The following is a 22,786-nucleotide window of genomic DNA, read 5'->3' as shown; positions in this document are numbered from 1 at the left end:
GCCCAGCAGACGTACTGTGTCAGTGTCTTGAGGAAAGAAACACATGGATGAGAGAGAATTTTCTACAATTAAATGAAGACAAAACTGAGATAATTCTGTTTGGTAGCAAAGAGAAGAGGGTCAGCATTGGCAAAAATCTTGAGACTGTGGACCTTACAATCACTGACCAAGTTCGTAACCTCGGAGTGTTGATAGACTCAGATCTGACTTTCAGCAGCCACATCAAAGCTGTCACCAAGGCAGCTTTTTACCATCTCAGAAACATCAACAGAATTAAAGGTTTCCTCTCCCAAAAAGACCAGGAGAAACTCATCCATGCATTTATCTCCAGTAGACTCGATTACTGTAACGCTCTTTTAACTGGACTGAAAAGAGCATTAAACATCTGCAGCTCATCCAGAACGCTGCTGCTAGAGTTTTAACCAGGACTAAGAGATCTGAACACATCACACCAGTTTTAAAATCTTTACACTGGCTTCCAGTCAGTCATAGAATAGATTATAAAGCCTGCTGATGGTTTACAAATCCCAGAACAGTTTAGGCCCAAAATACATCTGTGATATGTTCAGAGAATATAAACCTAGCAGAGCTCTTAGATCCAAGGACTCAGGTCAGCTTGTCCAGTCCAGAGTCCAGACTAAACATGGAGAAGCAGCATTTAGCTGTTATGCTGCAAACAAGTGGAATAAACTGCCAGTGGAGATTAAACTTTCACCAAATGGAGATATTTTTAAATTCAGGTTAAAAACATTTCTTTTCTCATGTGTCAATGCATGAAATCTGCACGGTATCTTTGAACTTATCTAGCCTGTTGCTTGTTTTAATTCATTTTAATAATTTTATTTGTTTCTCTGTATATTCTGTAGCGCTTTAGCCTGATTGGAACACACTATGACACTTACATTCTCTAGGTTCACAAAGCTGGGACTCAAATAAGAGAACATGAAGTTTACAGTTGACAATTTATTGCCACACCCAACAGGTCAATTTTTGCAGTATATGAAAAATAAAAAAACAGAAACAGAAAAATAGAGCTCTTTCGAAAAGGAAAAAATATAAAATAAAATCAAAGTTCAAATAAAAGTGTCCCGCTTCCTTATTAGAAGGTCCAAGTTCAGTTCAGTTCCGTTCCGTTCTGTGTGAATGTTTGTAATGTTCTGTTCGACTGTCTACTACCCAGGTAGATTTGTGTTATGTTTTTATCTGTATCACTAGTGAAGTGAAAAGAATGTCTGGAGTCCTCTGGAGTGGATCCCATGGCTGGACACCCCGTGCACCGTTCTGTCAGAGTTGCTCGCCACCAAACCTCCACGGGTTTGGAATTCCAAAATCCGAATCAATCCCTAATCCGGTGAAGTGGATAAAAAAAACAATCTACACATAGAGTGCAGACATCATAATCATTACTCTCTATCCATTGATATAACATTCTTCTACTTTCACTTTTCACTCTAATTATCTTCCATATCTACACTCAAATGCAGGATATACCATTCAACCATTTTAAATGAGCCTGTGTGGAAGTTGCCTTTAGGCGAAAAGATGAGCCGAAAACTTCTCACATTAAGACTCTGTGAGTCGCGTTTATTAACTGACAAAAACTCACAGTTCCAACTGACAAAAACTGACAGTTCCAACTGACAAAAACTGACAGTTCCAACTGACAGCTCGCGCATCAACAGAACAGCTGTTATCATGAAACGTCACCGGATCTCTGGCATTCGAGTGGTGCCAGCGTCGAATGCCAGAGATGCCACATCCTGAAGCTGCAGCCCAGTAGCGGATGAACGGCAAGCCTGCACGTCCGGGTCTGTGGCCTGCTCCGTTGCCATGCTGCCGTAGTCCAAACCGAGGTGGACCGCCCCCGCAACAGCACGGGAGAGGCAGTCTGCAACCTGGTTGTGCTTCCCAGAAAGGTGTGCAATGTCCGTCGTGAACTCTGAGATGTAAGTCAGCTGCCGCTGTTGCCTGCCGGACCATGGCTGAGTGACTTTGGACATGGCGAAGGTCAGAGGCTTGTGGTCCACAAAAACGGTGAACTGGCGTCCTTCCAGCAGTGAACGAAAGTGTCGGATGGCGAGGTACACTCCAAGTAGCTCCCGGTCGAAAGTGCTATACTTCCGTTCACTGGGACGTAAAAGGCGAGAGGCTGCCAAGCATTACCCACCCACTGCTCGTAAACCGCACCGACCGCGTAGTCCGAGGCGTCCGTGGTAAGTGCGATTGGGGCAGAGGAGGCGGGATGGGCCAACATGGCAGCCTTAGCCATGGCTGTCTTAGCGTCCACAAAAGCCTTGTCTCTTTCCGGGTTCCAGTCCACAGTGTGCTTAGGCTTGGCACCTTTCAGAGCCTCGTACAGGGGATGCATGGTTTGGGCAGCCCTGGGGAGAAAACGGTGGTAAAAGTTAACCATGCCAAGGAACTCCTGTAAGGCTCTGACAGTGACTGGGCTTGGAAAAGTGGTGATGGCCTCCACTTTTGACGGAAGGGGAACAACCCCGTCCTTCGTGACTCTGTGCCCCAGAAAGTCTATGGTGGACCGACCGAACTCGCACTTGGCTGGATTGATGATGAGCCCGTGGTCGGTAAGTCGCTCGAACAGAGTGCGAAGGTGCGAAAGGTGCTCTGGAGGTGATGAACTGGCCACGAGGATGTCGTCAAGGTACACAAACAGAAAAGGCAGATCCCGTAACACAGAGTCCATGAGCCGCTGGAATGTTTGAGCAGCATTTTTGAGCCCAAATGGTGTGCGCAGGAACTCAAACAAACCATTACAGCTGTTTTTGGAATGTCGCGAGGGTGTACGGGCACTTGATGGTATCCTCTGATCAGGTCCACCTTCGAAAACATGACCTTACCAGCCAGGTGCGCTGAAAAATCCTGGATGTGCGGCACTGGGTAGCGGTCAGGCGTTGTCGCGTCGTTGAGCCGTCGGTAGTCCCCGCAAGGACGCCAGCCCCCCCCTGGTTTGGGGACGAGGTGTAGGGGAGAGGCCCAAGGACTGTTGGAGCGTCGAACAATCCCCAGGCGCTCCATGGACTCGAACTCTGTCTTGGCTACGGCAAGCTTGTTCGGCTCGAGGCGTCGAGCACGGGCGTACACAGGTGGGCCAGTGGTGTCGATGTGGTGCTCTACACCGTGCTTGGCTGTAGAAGAGGAGAAAGTGGGCTGGGTGAGTGCTGGAAACTCGGCGAGCAGCCGTTGGAAACTGTCCGTGACAGAGAGCAGGCTGGAGAGGTGTTCTGCACCAGAGTCGCTGAGCGCGCAGGCATAAGAACAGAAAGTGACGGCGTCGATCAAGCGCTGATTTTTAACGTCCACTAACAGTCCAAATGCACACAAAAAATCTGATCCTAAGAGGGGAACAGCGACTTTGGCAGTCACAAAGTCCCAGCCGAAGCATTGGCCGTCAAAACACAGTTCAACATGCCTTGTGCCGTATGTACGGATAGGGCTTCCATTGGCGGCTTCCATGGGGGGGCCGTGGGTGTCAGCCACCACGTCCACCTGTGAAGCAGGAAGTAGACTCCGCTGTGCCCCTGTGTCGCAGAGGAATCGCCGGCCGGAGATGGAGTCGTGGATGAAGAGCAGCCCGCCGGCATGGCCGACGCTCACGGCCACTAGTGAGCGCCGGCCTTGGCGTTTCCCGCTCCACTGAAGCTGCATGGAGAGCGGCATCGTTTGGCCTTGGGGCCAAACCTGGCATGGTAGTAGCACACACCTGAAGACTGCTGCCGACGCGGGGCTGCTGCTGTGATGAGCATGTGATCATCGGATATTTCTGAGACAGCAACAGCACCAGCAGGAAGAAGGGCAGCTGCGCAGGGCTGTTGACTAGCCAGGAAACACTTGTCAGCCTCAGCAGCCAGTTCTCTACAATCAGTGCTGGCAGTGTTGGCCAAAGCAGCTCTCACATGAGCAGGCAGTTGGCGCAGGAAAAGGTGGAGGAAAAGGAAATCTGGCTTGTTGTCACCGAGCAGATCGAGCATTCGGTCCATTAGCTCTGAGGGCTTGCTGTCACCGAGCCCTTGAAGAGAGAAAAGCCTGCTAGCCCTCTCTGTGTCAGATAGTTCGAATGTTTTCAGTAAGTATTCTTTCAGAGTTTCATACTTTCTCGTCAGAGGAGGACGTTTAAGAAGGCTCACTACTCTCGATGCCGTAGAACTTCCGAGAGCAGATACCACATAGTAGTATTTCGTTTCGTCGGCCGTTATCTGACGCAAGGCAAACTGTGCCTCAGTCTGAGCGAACCAGGCAGAAGAAGACGATTCCCAGAATTCGGGGAGCTTGAGAGACACAGCGTTTGCGGTCATGGCGATCTGGATACGTCCAGTAAACAAACGTCGGGGTCACCAGTGTGGAAGTTGCCTTTAGGCGAAAAGATGAGCCGAAAACTTCTCACATTAAGACTCTGTGAGTCGCGTTTATTAACTGACAAAAACTCACAGTTCCAACTGACAAAAACTGACAGTTCCAACTGACAAAAACTGACAGTTCCAACTGACAGCTCGCGCATCAACAGAACAGCTGTTATCATGAAACGTCACCGGATCTCTTAAAGAGACCGCAACTATTAAATGCATCATAACATTAAAGACGATGAACCAACAACATAACAGATAACAGAACACATATAAGAAAGTGAATTATGCCGTCAGTGTTGAGAGCACTACACATGTGTACATTTACTGCACAGAATAAGTATTTTTACCATGACAATTACCCATCATGAACTTATATTTTTAACATAAACGCACGATTTATATTTTTTTACAGCTCTATAAATCAATATTTATCTTTTGAACTCTTTTAACCGTAAATTAACAGTATTAAATCACTCTTTTTAACCAACATGAATATTCTAACCATCTTCAGCACAGTAAACACATTATACGCTCAGATATCAGACAAAATAATTATCACAATTTAGCATATAAAGACAAATATGCATCATATGCAAGCTATATCTCCCTAAAATTACAGTAATAGCACGTCCGGCTACACTGTTAGCACTCACGTTACAGAATTAGCTCGACGCTAACCAGTTAGCGATCTTTTTTAAGTTAGTTTTTATGGTTCACAATGATACGGAGAGTACCACGGTGGTTTAACACTAGCGAACATATCAATGACTCCGACTGGTTTTATGAAAGTAGTTCAATAAAAAGGACAACAAACCACATCAAAAGCCAATCTCGAGGCCTAGCCTCTAGCATTTTGCCTTCTCTTACCGGGTTGTCCGGTGAACCGTCTCCTCTGTCTTTCAACAGTTAGACTCTCTCCTAATACGGAGCCCTTAAAATGACATGGGAGAGTAAAATAAAACCCAAGGGTTTCTCGTGCCCATGCGAAACTTTTCTCGTGGGCACAACAAAGTTTCGTGGGCCCACGAGAAAGTTTTGCGTGCCCACTAGAAAAGTTTCGCGTGGGCACGAGAAACTTACACTTTATTGTAAAACAGTGTAGGTTAGGCAGCAGGACGGGCAGAGAATCGTCATGCAGGTCTAATGTCAGACGCAGGTCAACTTTCTGCAGACATCAAACACTGCAGTCTGACTAGACAGTTTCAAATGCGCACGTGCCATAAAGTTTCTGGTGGGCACCCGAAAGTTTCGGGTGCGCACGAGAAAGTTTCACGTTCCCACCAGAAAAGTTTCAGGTGCGCACGAGAAAGTTTCAGGTGCGCACAAGAAAGTTTTGCGTGGGCACGAGAAACCCTTGGGTTTTATTTTACTCTCCCATGTCATTTTAAGGGCTCGGTACTCCTAATAACAAAAGAATTGTCAACATACTACGCGGGGATTAATTATTATTTTATGTGTTTTATATCGTGTTTCATACCCAAGTTCGTCAGCACGTTTATCGTTGGTGCTCTGGTCAGTAATTCGGCTCAAAGTGAGATCACGTTCGAGGATCATACTGTACACTGCTTATGCGCCACCTTGTGGTGGGGCAAGGGTACTACATTTAAATCAAACAAATGGGTCAAGAAACCATGTGGGTTACATTCTTCTGTGCATTTTTAATGCTTCTCTTACACTCCCTGCTGCAATGCTTTTATTTTATGTAAAGCACTTTGAATTGTTTTGTACATGAAATGCGCTATACAAATAAATTTGACTTTGACAAAAACTAAAAGGAATAAATAAAAGCAATAAAATAAGGGAAAATGAAAACAATTAAAAAACTCATCAAAATAAATGAAAGGTGATACAAATAAAAACTATTTTAAAGTCACTGAATATACTGCTGTGGATGCATATGTAGACACACAAAAAGGGTGTACGTGTACGCATTATTCAACAAAACCGGACTCATTCGGTGGTTGGTATTTATTACATATTCCAGTGACTGCTTTCCCTTGTTTTCAACTAATGGGAACAGTGCCTCTCAGTAACTTCCAGTGGGAGGGGCAGTGCCATTAATGAGGGGTTTGGGAATTAGTCGATAGTCTGTTTATCACAGTGAGGTTCCTGACACAAGCCCAAGATAGTCCAAATAAATCTGTAGCATTATGTAAGACAGGCTGGGCAGCTCCCTGGTGAGATCAGTAGTCTCTCAGGGACCATCTGCAGCGTAACAGCATCCTTCTTCATTCCTCTCACCCTTCCCCACCAGACTTCTCTGTTCACCATCTCCCCTCACAGCCATGCTGTTACGTGCTAGGCAGCCAGGAATCTGGTTTTGTGTCTCCCCCCTCCCTTCCCTGTGTGTTGTGTTTCTGGTTAGATAATTACCTCTACAGCTGGCCTATCACAACAGAGGAGACACCTTAAAATGGAGGACGTCTCAGGCCTTCACTGTCTCTTGACTCTTGATTTTGCAGCACATGTTTTTTTTGCTATCCTGGTCTCTTTTGGTGCTCTTTCAGAGACATATTCGTTCAGGTATGTTGACAAATGATGCAGTGCTAATGATGTTAGGAACAGTTTTGAATCCCTTCATGAGCAGATGTTGTGGGAAGACTTTAAGAATGCTTTGCCTGGGGTTGTCCGTGACGTCGTGGGTACAGCAGGCACCCCATGTACAAGAGCCTATAGTCCTCGCTGCAGCTGGCCCTCGTTCAAGCCCCACATCGGACTGCCCCTTGCTGCATGTCGTTCCCCCTCTCTCTATCCTCTGCTTCCTGTCTCTCTTAACTATCCTATCCATTAAAGGCATAAAAAGCCCCCCCAAAAAAAAGAATGCTTTGCCCGAGAAGTTTGTGATTTTCTTAAATGAACAAAAGGTGACTACTCTGTCTAAAGCAGCAGTCTTAGCTGATGAGTTTGTTCTTACACATAAGAATCTGTTTATGTCGTCTTCCCGCCCTGACAGAGAGTCAATGTCTCGCCCCACGAGACCTGATTCTGGCCACACTCCTTTTGAAAAGGCTAAGGGACCACAGTCGTCCCCACATGGCACTCAGGAATGTTTCTACTGTCACAAGAAGGAACATGTTATTACTGACTGTCTTTCTCTACAGCGTAAACAACAGTTTCCCTATTCATGGGTACCAGTGACGTCACGTCGACGAGACCGCCGCCATATTTGTGTCCAATTTCTCCTCAGTTTCACAATGGCGGTACACACCTCACACTTGAACGAGACGGAGAGACAACGATATTTGTTCAAAATTAACATTATTGGTTGCAACCCATATTTATTACCCTCAGCAGTATTTTGTCCACTAAACCTCTGCAAAACGCCTGGCCCAACTCTCGTTCCCTGATATTTATATCTATTTGATCCACAATCCCTCCCCCTAGAGCCAAAACAGCCTGATTGCTTTTAAGAGCATGGATGCCTACCAGTATGCTGTTGCTGGATGGGTGAATGAATCACAGAAAAAACATTTTAAACATGTGGTTTTGCTCATAGTTTACTGTTAACGTTACCCTGATTGTGTTAGCTCCGGCGCTAACAACTCGCTAGTTTGTTTACATTTCCACTTTAGCTCGCTACCAGCTGACATCCATGCTTTATCAGCCATGAAGGGAAACGTATCTGCGACTTTCCATGTAAACGAGACTGTTTGTGATTAACTCAGATCATGCCAGTGGTCTCTTCTTATTGCAGTTTACCATTTATTATGCCGGTCTACGTCCTTTGGGATGGAATAAAACTGCAGTCTGGGGTTTCTTTGTCAACTGCGATCACAGCCAACAGCCCAACATATTCCTGGGATCTTTCAAATAACGTCAATTTTCGGTCTTTCACTGTTTTCCGTCCTACTCCACTTGTTCTGGTAACGTGACAACGCTGTGACCGGAGTGCTGCGGGTCGACACAAATATGGCGGCGCGAAAATACTGTGACGTCATGTGGTCTTGAGAAAGTCATTGTTGATTGTGTTAGACCATTGCCCAAGACTAAGGCTGGAAATAAATTTCTTCTAACAGTAATGTGAGCTTCCAATCAGATCAGGGCACCACTTTCAAGTCTAAAGTGTTTGCCTTTAGGCCTTTTGTACTTTAGGCATTGACCATGTAACACCTAGCCCTTACCACCCTGAAAGCCAGGGGGCACTTGAACGATTTCACCAGACCATGAAATCTATGTTGCACAAGCACTGCCATGATTGGGATGATGGTGTCCCATTTATTTAAGGCTGTACAGGAGTCACTAGGTTTCAGTCCCGCTGAGCTAGTATTTGGACATGAGGTCCGGGGTCCTTAAAGAGCAACTAGTTATGCCAGAGAAAGGAGTCACAAGTATTCCAGAGTATGTTACAAAGCTAAATGATTGACTCCAGCTAGCCTGCTCTTTGGCTAAAGAAGCCTTGACCTCTTCTCAGGTGAAGATGAAGAGACATTATGATCAAAGAGCGACTGTCCACTCATTTCAATCAGTGACAAATTCTGATTCTCTTGCCTGTTTCTGGTTCTACCCTCTCTAATAAATTCTCTGGTCCTTATGTTGTAGAGAAAAAACTCAGTGACACAAACTATGTCATCAAAACCCCTGACCGCAGGCGGCGTCCAGAATGTGACGGATTCTGGATTAGGGAGAAGCGGAATGGGTCATCCACAGCTCAAGATGTCCAGATCACCGTCTCACCTATGGCTTCCATCTCGAAGGTGAGCTCTCTTAACGATGACAATGAGTTGGTGATGCATAGTGCTACATCACAGTGGGCTAGGCTCAACAATACTGAAATATTATCTGATTTGTCCAACCACTTGTCTCATCTCTCCGAGGACCAGCGTTGTGGTGTTGAGAACCTTATTTCTGATTTCCCAGGTCTGTTCAATGACATTCCCTCTCAAACTTCTGTCATCGCTCATGACATTGTTCCGACCAGTAGCCTACCGACCAAACAGCATGCATACCCGGTTAATCCCACTAAGAGGGAGATAATGAAAAAAGAGGTTGTCTATCTCCTACAAATGGATTTGCAGTACCAAGTTCTAGTCCATGGAGCTCCCCTTGTCTTCTGGATACAAAGTCTGATGGATGTCCGAGATTCTGTACCGACTTTTGCAAGGTAAATGCTTTCATGGCAAAACACGCGCCAAAACTGGCTTTTTGGTAAAGGGATCTTGTCTATTTATCTACACCATAGACAATGTACAAAGGCTTTAACAACATTTATATAAAATTAGAAAATGTTCATAGCTTTTGTTTATAGGACTTATTACCAGACAAAATAGGTTATTTGAAGTTATAACTTATGGGTATGATGGCTGATAATTATACTCACCAAAAAAAAAAAAAACTCATTAGCAACATAAAAAAAATGCAATCTACACATGAAATTGATGGAAAATGACATTTTCCAAAGCAGTGGGACTGTGTGCCTTTAAATTACAAAAGACTTCTGACACTAATTTTTACAGAAATAAACTTTCAATTAAAACTGAGGTCAATGTATTGGCACAAACCTTTGCTGACGTGATATAATAGTCCCAGCCCCATGAATCTAGAATCCAAAATGCGTAGTAAATTCAATCAAAAATGTTATTGTCGTCAACTATTAATATCCTGCATTGTGAGGGACAGTGCAATGAAGCCCAACCACAAGTGCTCTGGCAAACTAAATAAATAGTTGGCTAAAAGAAAAGGATACATTTTACACAACAGTGAATAGTATTGTATTAAAGTAGAGAAATGCTGATCAAAATGACGCATAACAGTCTAAACATCTATCTTCTACTGTTCAGTCAGAGGAATACAAATGCATGAGCCTAACATAAAGATTGGAAATGTCCACAGTGAGCTAAAGCATTTTTCTTTGTGGTCAAAGTGTATCTGGCATGTTACTGGACATGTAATGTGATATTCTTAACATTATATATTTATTTCCTTGTATCAGATTGAGTGAAGCCCTTTTAAAAGCATTTTGAGATGCATTACGTTGACATCATCAATCAGTTGACACCAACACTGAAACAGTCCATCTCACAAGAATGAAACACGTCTCTTCTCATCAGTTCATTAAAAAGTCAAAATTTGTTATTAAGGGAAACCATGTATGGTTTTATTTGTAAATGTGTGACAGTAAAACCAAGACAGACTTCCCTGAAATCCTCTTTTGCAGTCATTTTTATACTGTGTGCTTTGATTTCTCCCTGGTGTTCAGTACATCTAATGCAGACAATGCAACCTTATCAAGACTCTGTTTATTCAGAAAGGAAGAAACACCCTGCAATCTGGATAGCTTGTCTCTGCTGAACATTACAAATGCAACACACACACATGCACACAGAAAAGCTCTCCCCTTCCCTCTTTAATCGCTGCTGCCCATCAGCTCTGTCAGTTAGTAGCTGTAGAAGCCATTAGGCCAGTGCTACTCACCCTGTTAGGACCACCACAAAGTCCATTACATTCCAGCCATTTCGTAGGTAGGAGCCTTTGTGAAATGCAAAGCCCAGGGCAATGATCTTGATGCCAGCCTCAAAACAAAATATTCCAATAAAGTAGGGCTCAGTGTCGTCCTGTCAGGAAGAAGGAAAGTAGTGTGAGAAGGATTCATGAGAAGACAAACTTTGATCCCTCTTTATTGAAAAGATGTCAGACACTTCCTTTTATTCAGTGTCCCCAAGATTAACTTCAATGGCTCTGATATGTCAGTGTGCAGGTATAGAAGCTCAAGTGTTTCATCATCTGTTATGCGGTGGTACAGAGTCAGACTGTCTCAACACTTTGCCATAAAGCGAAGCAGAACACAGCAGCAACTAGTTTATGATAGTCTGATTTTGTATTTTCGTAAGAAATTTTCTGTTCAAATATACATTAAACAAGCTAAATATATGATATTGTAACCACATGCTCAAAAGTCTTAAAACCATTCATGAAAAACTCAAAACTACTTAAAAAATTATTTAGCATGAATTTGTGGGCTACAATCCTTTCTGGCCCTGGATTTCCTGTTGTCTGGTGTCATGTAAATATTTCTTTGTTAAAGAACATCTGAATCAGGCATCAAATTTATACGCACCACTTAACAAAACTGGTTTTGTTTAATTGAAATGTAATGGAATATAATACAACCCCAATTCCAAAGCTGGGATGCTGTGTAAAAATAAAATAAAGGCAAATTGCAATTATTTTCAAATCTCATGAAACAATAAATTCACAGCAGAATATAAGATATTTCACTATTTCTGAAAACTGGTAGGGCTGTACGATGGTAAGGTGGTTTACACCATCGCCTCACAGTAAGAGCCATACACTCTCACGCTCACTCCTAGGATCAATTTAGACTCACCAATTAACCTGACAAGCATATTTTTGGATGGTGGAAGGAATCCCGAGCAGCTGGAGGGAACCCACGCATGCCTGGGGAGAACATGCAAACACCACACAGAAAGGCCCCAGCCAGGATTCAAGCCACAAACCCTCTTGGTATGAGGCGACATTGCTAACCACCGCACCACTGTGCACCCCCTGGGAGGATGTGTTACAGGTCAGTAACATGATTTAGTATTAAAAATAGCACGTAAAGATGGACAGAGGTTCAGCTGTCAGAATAATGATTCAATAATAATAATAATAATAATAATGATGTTTTAACTGGATTCTTTAAAAAAAATTCTAGTTACAGAGTGTCGCTACAATTTTGGAATTGGGGTTGTATTCGTTCTTAAGACAGCCATGCACCTGTCTCTGTCAGGTGCCTGATTAGACAGAGGGGTTCACAGCACTTTAACAAGCGAGCTGAGGTGGGGGAGGGCACAGCAGGGGCTACATGAGGTAACGATACACAGGGGAGATCAAAGCAGCTCTGCAGGGCTCTACTTAACCTGCAGCACTGAGGAGAGAGAGCTTAACACTGAGGAAGAAATCTGAAGTCATTTCTCTTTGTTTTCAAAACTATCTTTCCGCAAATAATCTGCATCACTCAGTGTAACAATTCACTCCAATGTTTGATCCATCAGCATGTAAAGTAGTGCCTAGAATTTGAAAACACCAGCTGAAAGGTCTGCCGATACTAAGCAACCAGAATACCAGTTTTCCTAGAGCTCTTTACAAGCTGGAACAACTCTTATATGGTTCCACTTACAGAAGAACACCAAATACCCTCCAAATGAGTCAAAAGTAAGACAGCAGGTCATTACAACAGTTGCATGCTACTGCCACTTGAACTTTGTGAGGCTCTGAGAGCTGTACAGACACAGAAAGCAGTCATGCTTACCAAACGTTCTGACATCGGGGTTTTGTCTGAAGCTGGTAGGTGTTGCTCCAAGGCCAGCACAATGCAGTTTGCTATAATGGTGGCCAGGATCATGTACTCAAATGGAGTGAGAGTGTTAAGGAAATGTACAGGTTGGTAAACATTTTAACATTACAAGACATAGAGGCTCATTGGAACACATTTTCTGTGCCTCAAGCTACAATGAAATCTAGGGTTAGGGCTTACTTTGCTTTAACATCAGTCGTAAAAGTCAGCTTTTTGACTTGGTTTTGATAATCACAAAGCAGAACTTCTTTCCATCATACCAGGAGACGGTAACAGGGAGAGGCAACAGAGCAGAACCCAAGGGAGCAAAAAGATACAACACACAGGGGATCCGACATCCAAACTACTTCCTAACACAGTTTTTCAGTGTGCCATGTTTCAAAAGTTTACAAAAAAAACCCTGTCCATATTAACAAAATATTTCAAATGTGGTGTTAATGAATATCATTCTCTTGTAGTCCAATGTACAATGGAAAGTATGAGCTGCTCATGAGTCCACTGCAGCTTGGTATTAATACTGACATTACATTAATGTCATCCACTCCCACCATTCAGACCCCTGACCCATTAATGTCAGCTTCTTTTGTCTTTGATTTTCACCTTGTGTAACCCATTGACATTACTCTGAAGTTTTTTAGTTGTGGTTGGTGTTTTTTTTGTTTATCTTAAAGGCTGAACGACTGTAAGAAGTGAACTTAACATTGCGTGGGAATTTGTTGGCGTACCCGTTTAAAATGTCAACATGCTCTGTAAGCTGGTTGATATTTACCTCCTCAAAGACTCAGACACATGTTCACACATATTCTCTTTTCCTGTGAGATGATAATATGAAAATCACCATTGTATGACATTCTACACCCTATTAAGAGCCAATCAAAAAAGTTTTTCAATATTAAAGAAAATGAAAGTTTCTGCTTAAAAACACATTGTTCCTTCAGATAATTGGGCATCTCTCCTCTCTTCTCTCCTCCTTGCACTGCAACGCAATTGTGTCGTTAAGACTACCATAACAACAACCCCAAGGACTGTTCCAGCTCTGCCAGAGGTGGGATTCACAGGAGAGGGCGCAAGCCAATGAGCTTAAGGCACCAGGCCTTCTGCTGCTTGGGGCAAAATGCATCATCCTGTAGCGCTGCTGCTGTGATTACTCTGCATTCAGCATGAAGAGCGCAGTTATGCACTGTGAAACCAAAACACAAATGTTTGCCCAACAGGGAACAAACCGGCATATTAAGAAATGAAGGCATTACACAAAATAATTGTATTACAACACTTATGTGCATACATGATATCAAATTAGTTGCCCACTGTTTAAAAGTAGCCAAATCTGCATTAGTAAAGAAAAATAGAGTGAGTTGTACACATAGCTCAACAGGTGGCTCACTGCAAACTAAATCCCCTAAACTGCAATAGCAACGAGTTTACAACATGCAAGCTGCCAACGTTTCAGTGTTATCACTTGTTTGTTTGGCGTCACGCCCATGCTTCGCTGCTGAGGAAAGCCCGCTGTTTTCTGGGAGTTCAGCAACCGGGACGGAACCATCTGCAGAGCCTCGGTCAGACAAGCCGACATATATGCACAACTGTGGCATGAGAATGCCAGAGGATCAATTGTTTTCCTCAGCTTGATTTGCTCTAAAGCCTGACCCAATTCCCTCCTTCTGCCCACATCAAACACAAATGACAGAGCTGGAAACCTTGTGAGTAAAAGTCATTTTTAAACTTTTTGAAACACAACTTCAACCACCAAATGCTGCACTCAGGGTTCAAAGGGTTCTATTAAGCCTCTTTTTTTCTATGGCCAAGTATGAAAAAGATGCATAAACAAATAAAATAAACAAATTCACTGAACTCCTTGAAAAAAGAGCTCTTTATCGCTCCTTTGCAACAGTTCTATCAACATTCTGAAGAACAAGACAGCTAGATATGTATGTCACAGAAAGCGAGTAGCTTTCAACTTCAGCACAGCTTGAAACCCATTTCTTATATATAAGGCTACAGAAACAAGGGCAGACCCAACTGTGGAAGTTCTTAATCTGGGTAAAATAAATCTAATTCTTTTCACATAATTTGAATGCCTAATAAGACTGCATAATTTCATTAATTTGCACATAGTGTAGCAAATCCTTGTTGGAAATTTATACTGCTGGTAAGCAAGTAGTGCTAAGTGGACACATCTTTCACAGGCACAGTTCAGCCTAATTTGCATCAGAAGGACAGAACAGCTTGTCTGAACTGGACTGTAAGGATATGGCCATTCTGTGATCTTTTTGGCATATTTCCGTATAACATTATCTTCGCTGAAGATGAAAAGAGAACGGTTGACTGTGAGGCAGCTCTGTTTGACAGGAATGGGGTTGTAAATAGCCATGGTCCTCGCTCTCTGGGCCATCGACTGCTTGTACACCCTCTGGGCCCCCGGAGGCCCCGGCTGCCTGCTGGCCCCTCTGGCTTGTCCCGCGGGACAGCTGCCTCCATAGCGGCTGGACAGTTCCTCTTTAAAGCGTGCCATTCTGGAACAGTACGAATCTTGCTGGATACGCCTAAACTGACACCAGTAACGAAATGGAGAGCAAGCATCCCAACACACACCAGCGTATCGCTCCCTTTTGCAAGTCCTTTGAGTGCGTGTGTCGACCACGAACAAAAAGAGTCAAACATTCACAGTTAAACGAGGAGAGGGACACTTTTTATCAGCATCCGCCAGACAGCACCTCAGCTCTGCCGCTGTCCATGCTCTCAGTGGTCTCCGCATTAATTTGTTGCTCAAAGTTTATACCGTCATACTCCATGATGCATCATTTTCATGGGTGTTCCTCCTTCGGCTGACCACCCCAGTCCTCAGAGGTAGAGATTAACTGATGTTGACGCGGTAAGGAAGTCCATGCTGGAGGATGCACCCCGCATCAAAGCCCTTGTTAAACGAGAGATGGAGAAATATAAATAAATAAATAAATAAATAAATAAAAAACCTAGTGCATGGGATAATACCACGAATCGTGTCAATAAGGAGTCAAGACGTGTTTTCTGAAGAAAAAAATGTCCTGAAGTAAGCGCACTACTTCTCACTGAAGGCTCCTCTGCCTTGCTCTGATAAAGAAAATCACGTCGCCATCCGTTTTGACGGTTCCTCAATATGACGGACTGTTTCCACGAAGTCGCATTCAATATGAATGTGGAGACACCACTTTCCCCATTGCACCTCGTCCATAAACCCCCACGTGACCGACAAGACGCCAACCAGTGGCTCCACCTGAACCGTCCTTGTTTCCATAGCAACAGGGAGGAGAGCAAGAACCACACCGGAGTCAAAAAAGAGAGGGAGCACACATGAGAGCCACATAATGAAGATATTTTGTAATTACTGTCAAAATGAAAGGATGTTCCAATTTATCGTTATATAACAACATTAATATTTTATCGAATTAACTGATTGAATGAGAGAGAGCAGGTCCAACAGAGGCTTTTTCTTTGCCGTTTCACACTGGGATCCAGGGAGAGCTGTTAGGATCCTTCAGTTCAGCAAACTCAGGTTGTAAAGCATGTAAACAGATCCTCCACATGCATGAAGGGGTGTTGATGGCGTCTTCATGGCACTAACGTAAATTTAATCAGAGTTCAAGGAACTTAAAAAGCAATACGACATCACATATGTAGGCTACATTTGTCACTCACACTACTTGCTTACATTTATGTTTACATTTGTCTTGTTTAAGCGCCATTTTTTTCCTGGTCCAGGCTCAGTCTACCATACTCAATCTATTCAAATGAAAAACTCTTATATCGTCTTAAAATGAGTCATATTGTATATAGACATGCTGTCGATCACACCTTGTGCTTTATAATCTATGTTACCTTTCCTGGGTTGTGCCCATACACTTAATTAGCATCTCATACAGTTTGTTTCACAGAATAATCTAAGTTACCTGCGTACACTGGAAAACAGCAAGCACTTAAAAGAAGAAAAATGAAATATGCTCAGTCATCCGGTCATGATAATCATAAGAGCTTGAATAAGGGCAAATGGACTTCTTTTTGGATCTTGAAGATCAGAACGCTACACCACTGGGTGGAGAGTGTACCTACCATGGCTGAGGGAAAATAAAAGGAACATTAGCACTCCAAGAAAGCTCTTCAGACCTGTGGATACCCAAACTGGGCCATTGTAAAATCAGCAAAGACAACTGGACAAAACCACACTGTTAGAGAAGCTAAGGAGAACAGCCGTAAAGATACTATAATTCCATATGTGGCAGGAGTCTCAGAGAAACTTAGAAGGATCTTCTCTAAACATGATATTCCAGTGCACTTCAAACCCAAGAACACCAGAAGACAGATGATTTGAGAGAGGAGTCAGTGAAGCCATCTATGTTAAACTGGAAAAAGCATCTTTGAACAGAGGAGGTGGTCTCAGGTATCAGCTTCCCAGCACCTACCATGCAGCATGCTCTCTCCTTCCCAGGCAGTTTACAACCATTCACACTTTGGGTCCTGTGACCAAAACTCACCCTGTCAGACAGGTAGACAATTCAGAGGTGATAATGACTCTTAACAACATGCATATTGGTCAGGTGGTTCATTAACACGTGACTGTAACAACCCTCTCTGCTTATAAGCTGATACTCTCCACCACCGAGTCCAGAACTGAAGAAGCATTTCGGATGAGAGGGGAAACGTCTTCAAGATCCAAAAAGAAGTCCAGTTGCCCTTATTCAAGCTCTTATGAATACTCAAAAATATATTGGATGAGCTATTGGTTTACCATGGTCTATTGATCAATCAAACTCTTGCAGATGCCACCTTTTCCAAACAATAAAGAGCATTCAGTGTTTGAAAAAGAAATGCATCTCACCCATGGTATAAAATTGGAGATGAAGCAGCACCTTTGCTAAACCCTTTTGGTGCTACCATTGTAGAATGTCATGATAGTTAAGAATGGAGGCTCTGTTACGACCTACCTGTGACTGCCTCTATGGGACACAGACTGGTCAGAAACAAATTAATTCAACATAAAACACATAGTTCTGAGCCTGCAAGATGGGTTCTCTTTAGTGTGACCGAACAAGAATCTGAAATAAAACAAAAGATTAAAGCTTAAACATAAAGTGTTCTCAAACAGAAAACAGTATTTTTCCAACTTTCTACCAAAAGTTTGTATTTGTCCATTGGCTACAACAAGAAAATGGTCAATGGTTCTTGTTCAGTGTGACTGGCTTGCACTGAGCCCTCGTCTCAACCCTAACCAACATCCACTGCTGTCTGGGATCCAGAGACCATCCCCCAAAGTAAAGAAACAAAGGAATAGGATGAAAAGGTTATTTAAAAGGTTGTTTAATTGCCAATTAGATACAGTAAAAAGCATATTAAAAAAAATTGGTCAAACCACTAAAAATATTACCTAAATTCATTCTGGATTTTTAACAGGAGTACAGTATTACACAAATCCACTAATGTTAAAATCATCTATTAAAATGTTTAAAATCCCCCTCTGTTGGCTTCATAAAATTAATTAAGTCATTTCACATATTGCATTGTTCTTCACACAAAAAAAATAAACTTCCGTTATGTAGAATTATGTATTATGTATATCAAGTGTATAAATAAGTTAGTCCTGTGCTTTGTGCATAATTTCGTTTGCTGCTTTAAAACTAAAAATTCAGGTGAAGATCTGAATATCATTGACTGATTCAAAGCAGTGCTCCTGAGTGATACATTATTCAGTGCTTCTGAGAGTTATAAAATGCATCCAGGGCAGACAGAGGAATCAGGGATCATCAGTGAGCTCCTATCTGCTAGAAGCCGAGTGACGACACTTGAGAGACCCACACTGGCAGCTGAAGTACTTGCTCTTTACCCTCCAGTAGTTATCGCCATAGTCAATCCTGGTGAGAAAGAGGCACCATGAAATCTCTATTCAAACAACAGCAGATAGAGATCAGACAGTTGTTGTGTCCACCGCTCACCCAATCTGGTCTCCAGCTTTAATGGGCCTGCTGGAGAAGAAGGCTATCCTGGGGAAGCGTAGGTCCTGGTGCATGGTGAACACTCTCACAGCCAGCAGGTTGGGCTCACACAGATGGTTGATGAAGCGACCAATGTTTCCGAAGAGTCTTGCATCAATACAGTGTACGTCCCCCACCTGCATAAGACGGTGACCCAAATACAACCAGTTAGGTGTACACTTCCTCCAGTCTTCCCTCATTTGCAATTCAAGCATCGTTCTTCTTCTGCCATCATGGAGGAGGTTGCATCCCTTAAAGGGATAGTTCGCCTCTTTTGACATGAAGCTGTATGACATCCCATTTATGAACATTGACTTACCCCCTGATTCGTCCTGTGAGCCGAGTTCCAGCCTCGTTTTGGCGTTGATGAAGGTAGTCCGGCTAGTTGGCTGTGGCCTCAAAAATAAAGCGTTTTGCTTCTCAAAACAATATGCATTCAAAAGAGTAACACATTCGCATCACAAAATCGTTCTCCAGGAAAAAGTCAGACCTCACAATCGCTTGGCACTATTTTCTCTCCCTTCGTATCACTGCATGCTGTGAAGACCGTGCAGACCGAAGTGCAGACCGAGCAGTCCCCTGCTTCCGAGCAGCAAACACCGTAACAGGCGCGGCTATCGGCAGGTGGCTGCACGCAGTGATACAAAGGGAGAGAAAATAGTGCCAAGCGATTGTGAGGTCTGACTTTTTCCTGGAGAACGATTTTGTGATGCGAATGTATTACTCTTTTGAACGCATATTGTTTTGAGAAGCAAAACGCTTTATTTTTGCGACCCCAGCCAACTAGCCAGACTACCTTCGTCAACGCCAAAACGAGGCTGGAACTTGGCTCACAGGACGCAGCAGGGGGTAAGAAAATGTTCATGAATGATATTGCTAGTATGGGATGTCATATAGCTGAACTATCCCTTTAAGGGCAGTAAGGAGGAAACAAAAATATCTTATGAGAACTTCAATATAAATATGTGGGACATAAACTGAATTATCAGCAGATGTGATGGTTGTTAGTGGCTTGATGTGAAAAGAGTTTTACTCAAATTATACTGCATATGTAATATTGCAGAAATACCAGCACAATCAGTAGCTCCAACATTTTTCAAGTTTCTTCATATCGGAAAACTATGTAGAATCAATTATGTGTGAATCTTGAAAACATTTTTGTAGTTCCAGTTTTCATAAAATAAAATAAAGAAAACTTTAGTTTTTCTTCTAAACTGACTTCCTGTGGTCTGTAACTGAGAATGGGAATTTTCACAGCTTTCCGTTCTCACATGCGCAGGAAGTGAGTTCAACTGCTGTCATAGTTCCTGGAGCTTGGTAACAAACACCTTGAACCACGGCAACGACACTGCGATTAGTTTGGCAGATCAATAAACAAAGTCAGAAGATCGGACGTTCTCTAAATTAGCAAAGTTTATTCCATTCTGTAAGTGACTGGATGTGAAAGCCAATGCATTCCCACTCCCTCAGTGGACAGACGGGATAAAAGCAAAAACAGGCAAGATTGTTAACAAGAAAATAACTTCACATTAGATTTCAGAATAATTCCTTTGAAAACCAGTCCAGACAGTTTCTGTCAACAGACTGTCACATGATAAATCCTTATGGTAAAAAAAAGAAATCTCTGCTTCTGGCAGATGATAAGACATCGAGCAACTCTGCAGCACCACCTCTTGACCAAACAAAACAGCTCATGGCGTGCTGTCAACTCTGCAGAAAACGTCCGTATGAATGTGAATTTAAAAACACATGCACAGCTGCAACTGTAGTCAGTAGGTCTGCTAAAACTGCAGATGTTATATTCAAATTAATGCTGTCAGGAAAAGATAGAAGATAATGTTAAACTTCGCAATAGTGGTCAAAGAACATCTGAAGGTGTCCTGGAGCGTCTGGTACCAGGACCTTAGCAAAGGACCCTGTGGGCCCTGTGGGCTTTGGGGAGGGTCTCCTGTATTGGATCAGATCCCATCAGACTGGTATCTGGAGGGTTTAGAGGTCAGGGGAACACCTTGGGCTCTTTGACATGATTTTTGCAGGCTCAGTGGTGTTGCCATGCTGTACGGCTGTGGGAGTGACTGGTCTGCACAAATGTTTAGGTAGGTGTCAAAGTGAAATTCACGTGAGCGTTGGATCGAGATGAGAACTGTTGCTCACTTTACCTGTCAGTGGTGTTTATATATGCAGAAATCTACAACTCACTAAGATTTGTTGTTTTCAAACTAAAAGTTCTCAGTGGCATTAAAGATAAACGTGTCAGAAACAACATTTTGATTGGGTTGGAACTTTGCTTGGGATCGTTATTCTTCTGCCATGCCCAGAGATTACTAAACTGTGCTTTATACGGAACATGAAGGCATCGTGATGTCCCTCAAAAGTTAAGCAAGGAAGTTCAGGTTGTTTGTGCCTAACATTCCTCATTAGACACCACAGGATGTTGCGGTAAATGGTTTACCAGATTTACCCCAAGGACATGCTCTCTGTCACCTTCCTGACCCTTAAAGCAATACAATGTAACTTCTCAAAAAGCCCATTATGGAGCTCCCCCGAAAGGCTGTTCCGAGAGCAACTCTAGTCCGGTCTCTTGCTTTGTCGGCCTCTCTCTTTCTCTTCCTTGCTTCATCAGTCAACGTCTTCTTCTGTTTCTTCGGTGCCTCTGCCATGATGATCGTACTGACAATGTTGCGCTAGCTTAGCCTTATACCTGGGGGCGTGAGAGGGGTCTATTTGTTTTTGCGGTAGGTGTGTCAGAAAGCAAGTCGAAGTACTTCCGCTCAGCTCCCGGGCCGGTCCAGCAAAGTTACATAGCGCAGTTATTCCAACTCAGACCCCCGAAGGGCATAGGAGACAGGCCAATCGTAATATTAAAACTCATTCTAGCCGCACAATTTTTTTCAAGCCGTTATTTTTAAGGTAGAAATGTTACATAGTATTGCTTGAAATCAGATGTTTGTTTGTCATATATTTAGCATTTTTAAAAGCATTTTATCAGCTCTGGAGTGCATACAAAACTTTTCATTCAGGGGATTTGTCCTCAAATCTGGATCAGGTAACAAACTTTACAAAAGTCAAAGTCAGTTAGGAATCATGTGTCTGCGTCTGACAGTTACAAACGCTACCCAGTTGTCCACATAAAAAACATTTTCTTTCTTTTAAGCTGCTTTTAAAAGAAATATAAATAGTCTTCATCTGTGATATGATCTTTTTGATCATTATGAACGTCCTCCAAGAGTGGTGATTCAATTATTTTGCCATGTAGTATATATACAGTGTATAATTCAAGTAAATCACCTTATTGTCAAGAGTGAAGAGGAAAGAGTCATTCTCTCTTTTGTCGCCCTCAGCATCAGTGATGATCTCCCCAACATACCTGAGGAAGGACCCAGACAGAGAGCTTAGAGAGCAGCTGCTGTTCCATATTTTATGCAGAATAATTCTCAATTCAGACGTTGCTCTGATGAATGCGTGTCCTCACTCGCAAATGAATGTTCCTTGAGGGATGTCCCGCAAGGCCCTCACTCCCCAGCCCATCTTCTCTGTTTTATAGAGCTGCAGACGGACTCTGTAACAAACAATAAGGAGACAGCTGGTAGAGCCACAGCACACTCCAGAAGAACACCAAGATAAAACAAGATCATTGGACTTTGTTCCCAAAAAAACAGTGTAACCAGAAAGAAACGACTAAAAGAGCTAATCCTCTTCCTCGGAGAGAAACCCGAGTCTCCTGTACTTCCCACGCTGGAGTCCTACATCTATAAGCCTGATGTACCTGAGAGACACTACAGATGGTCTGTACCAGCCTGATGCCAAAATCGAAAAAAAAAAATAAATAAAAAAACAAAAATAAGAAAATCTGGAAAAAAATCAGGAGTTCGTTAGCGCGATTTGTGATCGCATGTACATATTCATGTGCGTTGCTCACACCCTAAACAAAGAGAGGGTTTATGGGTAATCAACCCAAGCAAAAGGGGAATGTGTGCTGCCCTCCGAAAAGCTAATAATGCACATCCCTTGGAGATTATACTGATGTGTCGAATTGTGGTATGAACTGGGATTTGGCCAGAAATTTAATCGCAAAGAGTATGAAGTTTATTATAGAATATTTAGGAACAGGCTCAGACAATGGC

General features: G+C 43.0%; 2 protein-coding genes across 12 annotated transcripts in view; both read right to left on the bottom strand.

Annotated features, from left to right (window-relative positions):
• cacna1ba (calcium channel, voltage-dependent, N type, alpha 1B subunit, a) overlaps positions 1-12,716 on the bottom strand; it is a 184,394-nt gene extending 171,678 nt beyond the window's left edge. For all 10 annotated transcript variants that reach the window (XM_075468182.1, XM_075468188.1, XM_075468184.1 and 7 more), the window contains exons 1-2: positions 12,616-12,716; positions 10,776-10,915 (exon numbers count right to left, since the gene is read on the bottom strand). In XM_075468182.1, coding sequence (XP_075324297.1) covers positions 10,776-10,915; positions 12,616-12,708 — 233 coding nt within the window. In that variant the 5' untranslated portion in view covers positions 12,709-12,716. The remainder of the gene's footprint in view (positions 1-10,775; positions 10,916-12,615) is intronic.
• Positions 12,717-17,985: 5,269 nt separating this feature from the next.
• The window catches only part of LOC142382389 (histone-lysine N-methyltransferase EHMT1-like), a 29,622-nt gene continuing 24,821 nt past the window's right edge, over positions 17,986-22,786 (bottom strand). For both annotated transcript variants that reach the window (XM_075468176.1, XM_075468177.1), the window contains exons 20-23: positions 22,135-22,221; positions 21,951-22,029; positions 18,624-18,799; positions 17,986-18,542 (exon numbers count right to left, since the gene is read on the bottom strand). In XM_075468176.1, the coding sequence (XP_075324291.1) occupies positions 18,446-18,542; positions 18,624-18,799; positions 21,951-22,029; positions 22,135-22,221 (439 nt within the window). In that variant the 3' untranslated portion in view covers positions 17,986-18,445. The remainder of the gene's footprint in view (positions 18,543-18,623; positions 18,800-21,950; positions 22,030-22,134; positions 22,222-22,786) is intronic.

This window comes from Odontesthes bonariensis, chromosome 6 (assembly GCF_027942865.1).
Source record: "Odontesthes bonariensis isolate fOdoBon6 chromosome 6, fOdoBon6.hap1, whole genome shotgun sequence".
In the NCBI taxonomy this organism is placed as follows: Eukaryota; Metazoa; Chordata; class Actinopteri; order Atheriniformes; family Atherinopsidae; genus Odontesthes; species Odontesthes bonariensis.
The sequence above is the reverse complement of the archived record's forward strand: the minus strand, read 5'-3'. Positions and strand labels throughout refer to the sequence as shown.